This window comes from Carassius carassius, chromosome 24 (assembly GCF_963082965.1).
Source record: "Carassius carassius chromosome 24, fCarCar2.1, whole genome shotgun sequence".
Classification (NCBI taxonomy): Eukaryota; Metazoa; Chordata; class Actinopteri; order Cypriniformes; family Cyprinidae; genus Carassius; species Carassius carassius.
In genome coordinates this window covers 15,023,961-15,037,067 of record NC_081778.1, presented here as the reverse complement: position 1 = coordinate 15,037,067, position 13,107 = coordinate 15,023,961, and the positions used below count along the sequence as shown (strand labels likewise).

The 13,107-nt window shown below is 37.5% G+C and overlaps 1 protein-coding gene across 2 annotated transcripts; it reads right to left on the bottom strand.

Annotated features, from left to right (window-relative positions):
• Positions 1-477: 477 nt before the first annotated feature.
• On the bottom strand, positions 478-9,644 carry LOC132102908 (solute carrier family 2, facilitated glucose transporter member 3-like). Of its 2 annotated transcripts, none has more exons than XM_059507627.1 (12): positions 9,511-9,644; positions 8,738-8,882; positions 4,535-4,645; positions 4,278-4,438; positions 3,937-4,177; positions 3,491-3,653; positions 3,127-3,314; positions 2,155-2,259; positions 1,907-2,008; positions 1,738-1,806; positions 1,417-1,617; positions 478-1,330 (listed from the first exon to the last, which is right to left on the bottom strand). In XM_059507627.1, the coding sequence occupies exons 2-12, from the start codon at positions 8,759-8,761 to the stop codon at positions 1,085-1,087; spliced, it is 1,611 nt and encodes a 536-aa protein (XP_059363610.1). In that variant the 5' UTR covers positions 8,762-8,882; positions 9,511-9,644; the 3' UTR covers positions 478-1,084. The 2 variants fall into 2 exon arrangements, with proteins under 2 accessions (XP_059363610.1, XP_059363611.1); XM_059507628.1 differs by having other exon boundaries at positions 8,738-8,879; positions 9,511-9,643.
• Positions 9,645-13,107: the final 3,463 nt, after the last annotated feature.

Sequence of the window (13,107 nt, the reverse complement as noted above, 5' to 3'; positions counted from 1 at the left end):
TGAGTCATGTTGAGTGACAATCATCATGAGAAATACTTAACTTTTGAACACCATTTAAACACTGATACTTCATCCCTTCAGCGGGACTTTTACAACCAATATCATCTACATAAACAGCAATACATGCTGAAATACATAACTGGACATTCATTCATTAATAAGTTTGATTTGTTTTTCAGTTCAAATATCTAAACATTATTTAAAAATGTAACTGTAAAAATTGTGTAATATACAACTTGTTAGAGAGAATATAATTATAATATTATATATCAAATATATAACTGGACATGTAAGGGACACCCCAAAACATAGTGAAAATCTAGAATTTAAAATCCGATTTAAACAGTTAAATTAGTCCTTTGTCCAAAAGGTCAGGTGCTTGTGACTCTTAGAAATTACAGCAAAACAGGAGTCAAATGGACAGCAGTTCATCGCAAGTCTGATTAGCACATATTCAATCGGATTTAAAGCAACTTTATACAGCTGCTTTAGGTTTCTGAGAAATATGGGGCATTTATTTTTTTTGCTAACCAACTATTTAAGTCAAAGTAATCAGTTTAATATGCCATGATTACTGACAAGTGCTTAGTGCTCAGTAGAATTTTAGTCATCTTAAAAATACAACTAAACTCTAAGTCTAATTAAACTTACAGTAATTTAACATCTGCGATCACTTGTAACAAACACTTCCTAGCTCATAATGACTTCATAACTGCCAATCATAAAAAGGTTTTCAAAAACATAAGATTGTTTAGTACCTCCAAGTCAGTGGACATGGACATTTTTAAAACCCTATCACCTTTTCGGGAGCTAACTCAACTCAATAATAATAAAAAAGCCACAGTGATTTGACGAAAGAAAATTATTTTAACAGCTGCTATCTGTAACACTTGCAGTGCAACACTGGAATATATTTGTCAAAACACCGATGTGTGATACCAAGTAGTCCATCTCACTGATCTACTTGATAAATATGCCAAGCTATCTCTTTCTAATAATGCCCATTATTTAGCTGCATCTGTTCTCTGTTGTGGGCTGTATGTGTTCATTGTGTGGGTTATGTTTTATTTTTCTATAGGTTTGCTCATCTATTTTCGTGACCAGGTAATTCAGCCATCTGAATCTTGTCTGTTGTTGGGGATACTGGCATTGTGATGGCACCCTCTGGGGAAGTGTAGTTTGTAGCACTGGAGCCTGCAGCATTGGAAAACCCACTGGCGATGTCCTCAAACGTCCGGCCTTTGGTCTCGGGAACCCGGAAGTAGGTAAACACGAAGAAGATGATAAGGAGGATGAGGAATATGATAAAGACGTACGCCTCACAAAGTTTCTGCAAAGGAAGCAAGATCACAATGTGTTTAGCTTTTGTGCTCTTGAAAAGTGTGATACTGATGAATTCATTGACAAGGCTCTCACCAATAGTTTCGGGAAAAGCAGCCCGACAAGAAAGCTGGCGGTCCAGTTGCAGCATCCCGCCACAGCGATGGCTGCCGGACGTGGACCTTGAGCGAATAACTCTGCCACTATGAACCATGGGATTGGTCCTGGGCCCATCTCAAAACTGGCCACAAATCCGAACACTGCCAAAATGGCCAGAATGCTGATCGCTGAAGTTCCCTGCTAGCCGTATACACAAATTGAACCATTTGGAGAGAGAAATAGAGAAACGATACATTTAGGGGAATGACTTCCAACACAGATGTAAGTTGTAATTCTTTAGTAAGATCATACACTGACCCCTGCAGATGCAGATTCGGAGATGGCAGTCACATTTGCAGTACTTTCTGCTGTCGCTCCTGTAGGGTTCTTAAGAACAGAAAAGACATAAAAATGTTAGTGGCTTATCATTTAGAGCTATTTAATGATATGTAATGATATATATAAGTCCCAAAAGTCCCAAGCTCACCACAAGACCAAGAGAAATGGTCATAAGCAGAGTACAGACAGCCATTCCAGCCAGACCGATCATATGAAGAGTTCTTCTTCCTGCCCTCTCCACCAGGAAGAGCTGTTGAGCAAAGCAGAGGGAGAATCAAAACACAGCCCTCAAGTAACAACATTTTAGTATGCTCCTCATAAAAGTCTTAAAAAATGGCAAATAACGAGGATGGTTTTTGTTTATGTGAGTGTTTTAGCTCAGCTGTGTGAACTCACAGAGATGACAGTGAAGAGAGTGTTGACTGCACCCACTCCAATGGTGGCAAAGACTGCCTCAGTGATACCTGCATTTCTGAAGATCTCCGTAGAGTAATAAATTACCTGGAAAATTTACAGAAAACACAGCTTTTCAACATTTATGGCGATTCAAATCAACATTATATGCTGAAGAGGGGGGAAACATGCAAGGAAGCCTTAGAAATCGATAGAAGTTCAAGAATTAAGGGTTGAAAAAACACTGCAAAAAATCATTAATATGTTTGTCTTGTTTTTCAGTTAAAAAATCTAAACATTATTTAAAAATAAAGATACATTTACTGAGGAAAATTATGTAATGTATTACAACTTGTTAGAGTATTATTAAAATAAATGTTTAATTTTATCATCTCGACTGTTTTTATGCATAAAAAACTGCCAATGAGGGAAAAATAAATATAGTATATAATAGTACATAGTATATATACAGACCACAGCAATCCATCTAGTTAAAGCATATAATTTTTTTCCAATGTGGACTTAATAAATATGTTCTGACTAATCTTCTATATGGATTTTGAATTTTTCTTTCTTTATTGTTTTGCATTGTGCTTGTCACTGCCGCTTGCAATGATAAGATGACGTACAGGTCAAAGGTGGAGCGGGACATGTCCATTAAATGCATAAAGATTTTAATGCATATTTCTTTCCATCATTAATTGATTAAATTAACATTGTAAAATTGACAGCCTAAATATATAAAGAACTGCATTTATTTTTTTTATTTCTATACCTCAAAACCCAAAGCTTTTGCAAAGCAAAAAAAAAAATAGAGTAAAGATGTCTTGTTTGATGGATGTGTTAAGTATTTTTACCTGGAAAACAAGGCACTGTTGGCTATAGAAATGTTTTAAGGGATGAGCTAATCAAACATCTGATTTGTACGTAACTGGTGTGGGAACTTTTGTTTGAAGTGTGGAGTGTGAGACTTACAGCGTTGATGCCGGAGAGTTGTTGGGACAGCTGCAGGACTATGGCGATAATAAGAGGCTGCCTGTAAGCGGAGTTACGGAACAGCTCTAGAATAGAAACCTTCTTCTCCATGGACATCTTCATGGCCTCTTCCTTCATCTCACGAATGTCGTCCTCCACATCTGAATACCCACGAAGTCGTATCAGCACTGAGAGCAAAACAAAGAGAGAAAGACATACATAGTCAGCACAGAAGAGTAAATGCACTTTAGCTGCTCCAGCACTTCTGTGATTGAGGGAGGGGGGTTGGGCTTAGGCCCGGAGTTGAAATCGCCAGGGGCCCCTAGAATCATTTTTCAGTCCATAGCAGTCATAGCAGGCTCACCTTGGCGTGCCTCATCCTCCTGGTTCAGACTGATCAGCAGGTATCGAGGGCTCTCCGGGCAAAAGATCAGCATGATGCTCTGTAACACTGCAGGCACTGCCGTCAGGGCCAACAACAGTGGCCACAAAGACTGAGACCCCAGCAATGACTCCAGACCTAAGATCTACCATGAAATCCACAAAAATGACCCTTTTATAACTTATTTTTTTAGTAAACATAATAAATAGATTGCAAAGCAGTAAGGATCAATTCTGACGAAGTACAATAAATAGGGACTAAAGCCTTCACTTTTATGATGCTTTTAAATTTTTTTCAAGCTTCAGTGTCTTTTCATCAAGACTATTATATGGGGTTTGAATGAGAAAAGACTGAATAAATAATGACAGATAGTTTCTTTTATAATGTGAGCAATCCCTTATCAACATTCATAGATAGGAAAATCTAACCTGGGCAACTAGGATGCCGATGACCACACCAAGCTGATGAAGGGTACCAAAAGCCCCTCGCAATGCTGTTGGAGCAATTTCACCCACAAACATGGGCGTCAATCCTGTACACAGGCCACAGAATGCACCAATAACAAGACGACCCACTATTATCAACTCATAAGAGTGGCACACGCTGGATAAACCCATCAGGACTCCACCAATCAGAGCCAGGATGTTGGACAGAAGCATGGATTTCCATCTGTAATGAGAAGATGGATGATGAATAGAGGAAAGTTTTGTAACGAAGTGTGTACATTTGTTTTATGTTAAAAGAAACTGTGAATTTTTTATTTTCTCACCTCCCTAGCTTGTCAACTAGAGTGCCAACACTAAGAGACCCGATCATGCCGCCAACATTGAAAATGGAAACAGTTATACTCCACACTGTTGTCAAAGTGGATTCGTCCATTGGCATTCCAGTGCGCTCCAAAGACACGTTTCTGATGAAGTTCTTCACTTTCTGATCATCAACAGAGAGATTTGATTCACAATGAGTGATAAAGTAATGAGGTGTTGTTTTCTGAAGTTTAATTCTACTCGCATAATGAACACTTACCACATCGGGTGCATTGATGACGCCTGTGTTGAAGCCAAACTGCAAGGAGCCAATGACAGCCGTGGACACGCAGAACATCAGGTAACATGTCACAAAGGACATTTTGTCCCCCTGACAAAAAGAAGCAATACACGTACTGTGACATGCAAAATTGTAAAGAGTAGAGATGAAAGCAAGATAGAAACTGAGGATCATCAATTTGGGGGTCCAAAAACAAAACCAACCAGAAAAAGAACAGCAGAGCCGCCTATGTTTATGTTACACTCAGTAGTCACACTTACTCATTCAATATCCTGTTTGTAAGGTCTACAAACTTTTACTATTTTTGAAGTTGATAAACCCTATAAAAAAATTACAGCTATGAAATCCGTAAAATTTCAATTCATTTGAATTATACTTCCTCACATTCAAATTCAAAATGCAGTTCTGCATCCTTGTTTGCTACTGTACTTCAATTCAGCAACTGAACTGAGTCTAAAGACATTCTCAATTCAGTTCTAAATGGTTCAAAAATTCCGACATATTACACAATACAGTATTTTCCAGAGTATGTGTGAAAGTGGAACAAGACAGCTGCATAAATTGTGTAAGCAATAATAACTGGAAAGCCTGTCTCTATGTGTCATTTTTTCCTGAACAAAATCTGAAACTGTCTGGCTGCTCTGATTCTCTGGGTCTGTTCCTATATCTTGAGGCAAATTCAGAAAAATTACAACCTAAGCTCACTGTCAACAATGTATTTTCTGTACGGCTGCAGAAGAACCTAAGTTGGCCAGAGATTAAAGAGTTAAAATCTGCCTGACTGATGAAACAAATACATGTCAGTGGCACAGGATACCACACAAAAAACCCCACACAGCTTTAGGCGAGTTCCTACTAGTTCTCACTAGTTTCGCTATGTGGGTAATAGATAATACAGATTAACTGTCTGAAGGCCTGTTATATGGTGTATTAGGTGACATTTGTTTGACATTTTTTAAAGGTAATTTGCAATGGTTTTCCATGAAGTTATAATAATCTGTAGTGGATTGCTTCTGAGGAACTTCCTCAGTACTGCATTTGGCAAATGTCAGTATGAAAAGAAACACTGCACTCCTCTTTTAATATATTTAATATTAATATTTAATACACACACACACACACACACACACACACACACACACACACACACACACACACACACACACACACACACACACACATATATATATGCGCACAAAATCTCACCATGCAACCCCCATCCGCCCGAATGGAACTGACCACATTAATTTATTAAATCAATACACATAGTGTTAGACTCACTTAATAGATTTATAATGAGCTGCAATGGATGCAAAATTGGCATACTTGGATTGGAAAATTCCATTCTGTTGGCCCATTGTAAAACAAGTAAGAACCAGTCAGGATGCTGTTCATTTTATGTTCAAGTCTGAACATGCCAACTGAACCCTGCTGTAAACATTCATTTCTCGTTGTTGGTTCCCTTTGCACATCTTGGTTTCTTAAAATCAAATGACATGATGCAATCCAAGATGCAAAAGCAGTTTATACAATGTTCCAATACTCCCACTGTATTTTTTATATATCTTAAGGCGATGAGTCAAATTATTTGAAAACTAATAGCCTGAACAGACATTAACCAAGGATATCTCAATAAACCCACTAGCGAAACACATTACACAATCAGCTTGCAAATCATGAGGGAATTAAAAACAAATCACAACATTTAAAATCTACACCAGATTCCCATACGCATCCCCTAAATATTTACTACAGTTCTTGCATGTTAACCACATTTTCTGTATATTGGAACATTGTAGTAAAACCTATATCACAAACTATAGCACACTTTATGAAAACATATCTAGAAAACAATTGCCATAAAAATAAGCAGGTTATGCATAATACATGTAACACCATAATTTCTGCATTTAATCTCATGAAGAGGAAGGACACTTTAGCATTCTTTTATAAGAGTGCTTACAAAATGCAAATTGAATGTTTTTTTTTTTAAGGAAACTTAATCGAATGTCATCTGCAATTAAAATGCATTCTTTTTAAATCTATACTAAACTTTAGCATGCTTTTTTGACTTCTTTCTTGATAATCGGGACTGTATATGTAGGTTCTAGAGCTGAGCAAGTTAACGTGTTATTATCGCGTTAACAGATTAATGGATTAACGCCGACAATTATTTTATCGCGCATTAACACAGTTTTTTATTATTATGAAAGTCAGTTGCTCACCGACTCTGAATACACATACAGACAAATCATGGGTCACAGGAGGGGATGCTCCTGATCAGATTATTTAGGCTAAGCATCAACTTTCACAAACCACTGTCCATTGTTATTTTTTTAACAGAAAAGAATGCAACAAGCTCATAATCACAACTTTATAAGTTGAAAATAGGAAGTTCCTGACAGCACTCTCACTCAACACAGGAGTGAATAATTTTTTGTGGTTTATTATTTTGAGTTCTTTGGGACGCGGTAACACACGTCCCTCTCACAATATCCTGCTTTAGAGATCTATCGCTTTTGCCGCTCAGAAATATTCACGCAATCATGCAGCACGTATCAGAAGATCTTCACTCCGGTAAAGTTAGCGCTCACACTCACTGATCTATATATAACTGAACTATGCTCTTGCCCACCTCTTCCAACTGAGCCAGGGACTGTTGAACTGAACGATCACACTAGTCAAACGAACCAGGTTTTGGGGGTCAAATTCACTCTGGCACGGTTAAGTTTACCTAGTGTGAGATCACCCTAATTACTCTCTCGCATCCCGCACACACGAGTCTCTACACGCCCATCAAGTCTTTTCCCGTGCCGTGCTCTGCTGCGATGGGTCCCGCGATCGTGCAGGTCTCTAGGAAGGAGCCTGATGTTATTACACTTTTGTTCATATAGTGAACTGTTCATATACTGTGCGATATGGACAAAAAAAAAAAAAACCTATCGCGATTTCTTTGATCAATTTTGCGATTGTGACACACATCAATATGCTTTTACATTCATAAATGCATTCAGGATTAATTTGAAACATATTTCCAAAAGAAAACCATTTAGAGCTTTATAAAAAAAATTGTAACGTCTCTAGAACAGACATAAGTCAAAATGATCACTATAGTAAAGGTGTAACAAAATGCATAGACTTGTATAGACTAATAGACCGTGTCCAGGGACTTTTTTTTTTTTTTTTGCCATGCATTGTTCATAGAGCTCATTAATTGTAGCAGTGCCTCAGGTGTTTGCAGTGTGTATACAGTATGTGTATGCGGTCAGCAGCAAGAGCGCATTGATATAACACAAAAACACATTAAAATAATGCACGAGCGCGAATCTCTCTGTTCGCACGCAGATTTCCTTTGCGCTGTCACAAAACCAGACGTACTTGCTCAGATACACGCTGCTCTGCGCGGAGAGAGTGTGTGCACTTAAAACATGTCTCCTCTCACTTAAACTGCGTCCTGTGCACTCACAACTCTCTCTATGCTCATGTGTTAGATATTAATTATATTCGCATGTTTTTATTTCAAGCCTTTTACCGCGTGCAGTGTGAACGCTCTGATCCGTTAACATGGGCTCGGAAAAAAGGCGCATATCAGACAGTGTGTGAACCTGGAGTTAGGCATATGCCCAGTCTGTTCTGTTCTCGCGCTAGGCGCAATGCATTCTGATTGGATTGGATAGCATACTGCAGGTCAGGGCCGTGGAAAATTGTGCTATAAAGCTAGGGGGCCGCGGACCACAGGTTGAAAACCACTGGCCTAGCAGTAGGACTACTTTTAAATGAAAAAAGTGCACAATACACTAATTTTGAATGCATTATTAGTTTTATGCATAACAATGCTATTAATAGCAGAAAAAAATGTGATTAATCGCGTTAATCACATTATTAATAAATTAATAAATATTAATTTTTGATAAACTAAAGTATAATTTAATGTTATTTCTCTTAAAACTTGTGATGTATTAAAATATATTTGTAATTACTCACTGTTAATGATGAAGCTGTAATTTAGTACTAGTAATACTGAATAATAAACTACATTAAAAATGAATGTGACATGAATTTCATTTATGACTAAATGTCTAAATGACATATGTAAAGCATTTACTTATGAATCATAAAGAAGAAAGCTAACAAAACCACTCATTCTGTATAAAGGCAGAGTCAGAGGAGAAAATACTCTACCTTACTGTCCTTCATCTTCTCCATCCTGCTCTCTGTTCAGAAAATCAGTTATTGCAACTGAGACAGAGGTCTTCTGTTCTTCCTCTTTTTGCAGTGAATCCAAACTTATGTTTTCAGGGTAAACACAAATTTTGCAGAGGGCCTTCTAGAAGGAGGGAAAAGAATATTAATAATAGTTGTCAGCAATGCTAAGGAATGAGACAATCGTTTTATGTCTTCATCGAGAACAACTTGGAAAAATATCAGTTTCCTGCAACGGATGTCTGCTGAGTTGAGATGCCAGCTGCAAATCAGTATTGTGCAAAGCACATTGCAAAGTAAATGTGGAAGTCAAATACAAGAGGCATCTCTGTTAACACAAGATCCACCCTATGTATTGCTCAAACAACTCAGTCTTAGTGGTATTACATCAAATCCTCAATCCTGCATCAGTCTTGCAAAAGTTAAACAACTAGCATTTTAAACAGTCTACCAGTAAATAAAATAAAACTTGCTTTAGTTAACAACTTCATGCAGTTCCTTGACTCATGAGATTAGAACTTTCTGTACGTTCTGATATACTGTAAGTTAGTAATAAAATTCAAAGTGGTCAAATTAGTACAATGCACTTCACTGCAGCCTTATTTTAAAGATTTAAGGCAACATTTGTGACATTTTAAACAGTTAGTAGCTAATGAAGCATCATCATCGTGAGAAATTAAAATATCATTCCAAGGCTAATTATTGTCCTTTATATTTCTATGTAATAATAATTATTAAAGAATTATATTTACGTTTATGTTGGCAGAGCTCGTGGCGATCAGGTAGTTGCTGGTGTGTGTTGAAACACTCTCGCGCTCGTGGCTTTTATGGCGAGTGAGACACGAGCAGCGGCACGTTGCACTTCTTGTCGTCACGTCAGTGCTCCCCCTGTTTCTGTAACATCTGAGTCACTCGACTTACATCCTTTAGTTGGAAATGACGGCCGCGTCTCAAAAACTAGTGCACTGCGCATCCACCTAGTCAGCATCTTGAGCATCACTTGGAACGCCCCATTGAAGACCGAAACGCTGTCCACATAGGCAGCTCACGAGGTTTTGAGACGAAGCCTGTTTTAATGTCCTTATTTGGTTATTCACCACATAGAATGGACGTGAATCGCTTCTCTGTTCCTGTGGCGCATCATCCCACCAGATACAAACTTGCCAAAAGTTGCCGTTTTGCACAATAAAACCGTTATTGATGTCATGTGAGTGATTCTGTTAAAGAATGGCATCTTTTTTCCCCCTATTTCTTTTCTTTTGTAAACAAGTAGTCCTCTCTTCCGAGACCGGACAATTTGCGGGGTTTGCTGGCACTTCACACAAGTGTGTGATCTAGTGATAACAAATGTTTCGCTGCCTACGTTAGCTGTCTACTTTGTTCATTGAAAATGGCTAAGAGGCATTAAAAAAAATTTCCCATCATATTGGATGCGTAAATTTGGGAAGAAATTAGAGATTTGCATATTTGGCTTCTGAAAGTGTAGATACTGAAATGAAAGTGTGTGAGTACACTGAATACGAAGTAATACAATAATTTATAATATAATACAACAACACGAATCACTGTACTAGTTTTCTGTGTTTTTCAGACAGACAAACAGGAACTTGCTAAAGGAAACACATTTTGAGAACTGAGATCAGCTAATGATAGCATCCTGCCACTGTGGTCGTTTTATCTTTTAGTATAAAATAAACTCTGAACCTTTTAAGACAAATTCTCTAGGAGCTCACTTGTTTAAAAACAGACACCTGTTTTGCAAATGGTATCCATTTCCCATAATCCTACAGGATCACAGACTGTCAAGTTTCTACATGCTTCAGTTATGTACTAAATTGGTCACTGACATAAAAGAAAAGTTCAACACGGTCAGACTTGTACAAATGAAAATATGCGGATTGCATATTTTAAATGTGCATTTAAGTTACTAACAGACCATTATAACTGCATATGAAGTATGCAATAAAGCATGCAAACTAAAGTGAAGAAATTTGAAAAATTTGAGCTTGATAAATGAAAACCCAGTATCAAAAAAAGGGGCAAAATTTGCACACACATATGATGCTCTCTTGCAGCGTGACTAGATTATGCTCTCACTTCAAGTAACTTTTGGAATTATTAAACACAAGTTTGATATGTCACCTCCTACAAAAGTGTATTTCTATGGATTAAAACACACTTCTGAAAAAAAAACTTTCATAATATTTTTTATTCTCCATACTTTTAAAGCAACTGTTTTGTTACCTAGATTCTTCAGAAAATTGTATTTTTCATTCAACAGAACAAAGAAATTCATAAAGGTTTGGAACAGCATGGGTGAATAAATGATGATAAAAAAAAATCACTTTTGGGTGGACTATCCCTTTAACTGTTGACTTCTTGATCGCTAAACTTCCTGTGTGTCCTTGAATAACACGCAGGGTATCTTCTGAATAACCTAATCGAACCAACGAATCTCTGACCTTTTGCATACAGTATGTTAGAAATACATAGAAAGAGAGGGATTTCCAGGGACTGCAATCAGTATAATTAACTCCAACTACTTTATCCATCTGCATCTGCTGTATTATAAAGCACAATGGTCAATTACAGGATTACTTCAAGAAACGGGATTAAACTAAGCTTTTTAAATAATGCTGGCTAATGACTTGGAGAACCCCAATTCCTTAACCACTGGATCACATTTTCCAGATGCATCTAATTAAAGTAGAAAAATTCATTTATTTCAGTAATACAACTCAAATTGTGAAACTCGTATATTAAATACAGGTGCTGGTCATATAATTAGAATATCATCAAAAAGTTGATTTATTTCACTAATTCCAATCAAAAAGTGAACCTTGGAAAGAAAGAATTTTTAGAAATCTTGGCCAACTGAAAAGTATGAACATGAAAAGTAAGAGCATGTACAGCACTCAATACTTAGTTTGGGGCTCCTTTTGCCTGAATTACTGCAGCAATGCGGCGTGGCATGGAGTCGATCAGTCTGTGGCACTGCTCAGGTGTTATGAGAGCCCAGGTTGCTCTGATAGTGACCTTAAGCTCTTCTGCATTGTTGGGTCTGACATATCGCATCTTCCTCTTCACAATTAGAATATCATCAAAAAGTTGATTTATTTCACTAATTCCAATCAAAAAGTGAAACTTATATATTATACTTGTCAGGCGTGTTTGCTGGCCAATTAAGAACAGGGATACCATGGTCCTTAAACCAGGTACTGGTAGCTTTGGCACTGTGTGCAGGTGCCAAGTCCTGTTGGAAAATGAAATCTCCATCTAAGTTGGTCAGCAGCAGGAAGCATGAAGTGCTCTAAAACTTCCTGGTATACGGCTGTGTTGACCTTTGACCTCAATAAACACAGTGGACCAACACCAGCAGATGACATGGCACCACAAACCCTCACTGACGATGAACATTTTTTTACTGAACCTCAAGCAACGTGGATTGTGTGCCTCTCCTCTCTTCCTCCAGACTCTGGGACCCTGATTTCAGAGAACATAACTTTGGACCACTCAGCAGCAGTCCAGTCCTTTTTGTCTTTTTAGCCCAGGTGAGACGTGTTGTGGGAATTATAATTCAATAACAATTTGTAGAGACTGAGAATGAAAAACCAAACCGAGTTTTGTCTTTGTATTGTTTTAATTCTCTGCAGAGAATGATCTGGTTTACACACAGCTTCTGAGTCTGTGTGCAAAGAGATAACACACAGACTCACAGCCCACTTTTTATAGTATGTAAAAAGATACATTGAAGGACAGACTAGGACCTTTGAGCCAATCATGTTGCCCAGTGCACATCACCTCATAACTCATGTACATCTCATGCACCTCTCACTGGTACGGACCGTCCTGGTACATAGTTCCTCTTTAGAAGTTGTTTTTCAGCCTAAAGCAGTTACATGCACAGGTTACACAAAGAACTTAGTGTCCCTATGGACTACATATACTACCTTGATCATTGTATGTTAAAAGATACCTAAATGAGATTAATGCAATCAATGCCAAATTAACAAAACCAAAACTTTCCATAACACTCCTCCCTTTTGATCATTATTGATCACTTATATTGATTAAATGTAGAAAAATGTGTGAGCACATTACCCTTATAGTTTACATCAATCATGTAAATTCAAGATTTAAAACACCATTACTCTCAGAAGGGCGAAATAAAGCATCTGCATTGTTTTTATGGAACAGTCATTCCTAACATATAAGCAAGCTATAAAGAAAACTATAACATTTATATTTGATTATATGTAAAAATTGTAGTGTGATATTCAAACAGAAGAAACTTTCTTAACTTTCCTTCCAGTTGCATCATCTCGTAACACGGACAATGACCTGCTTTA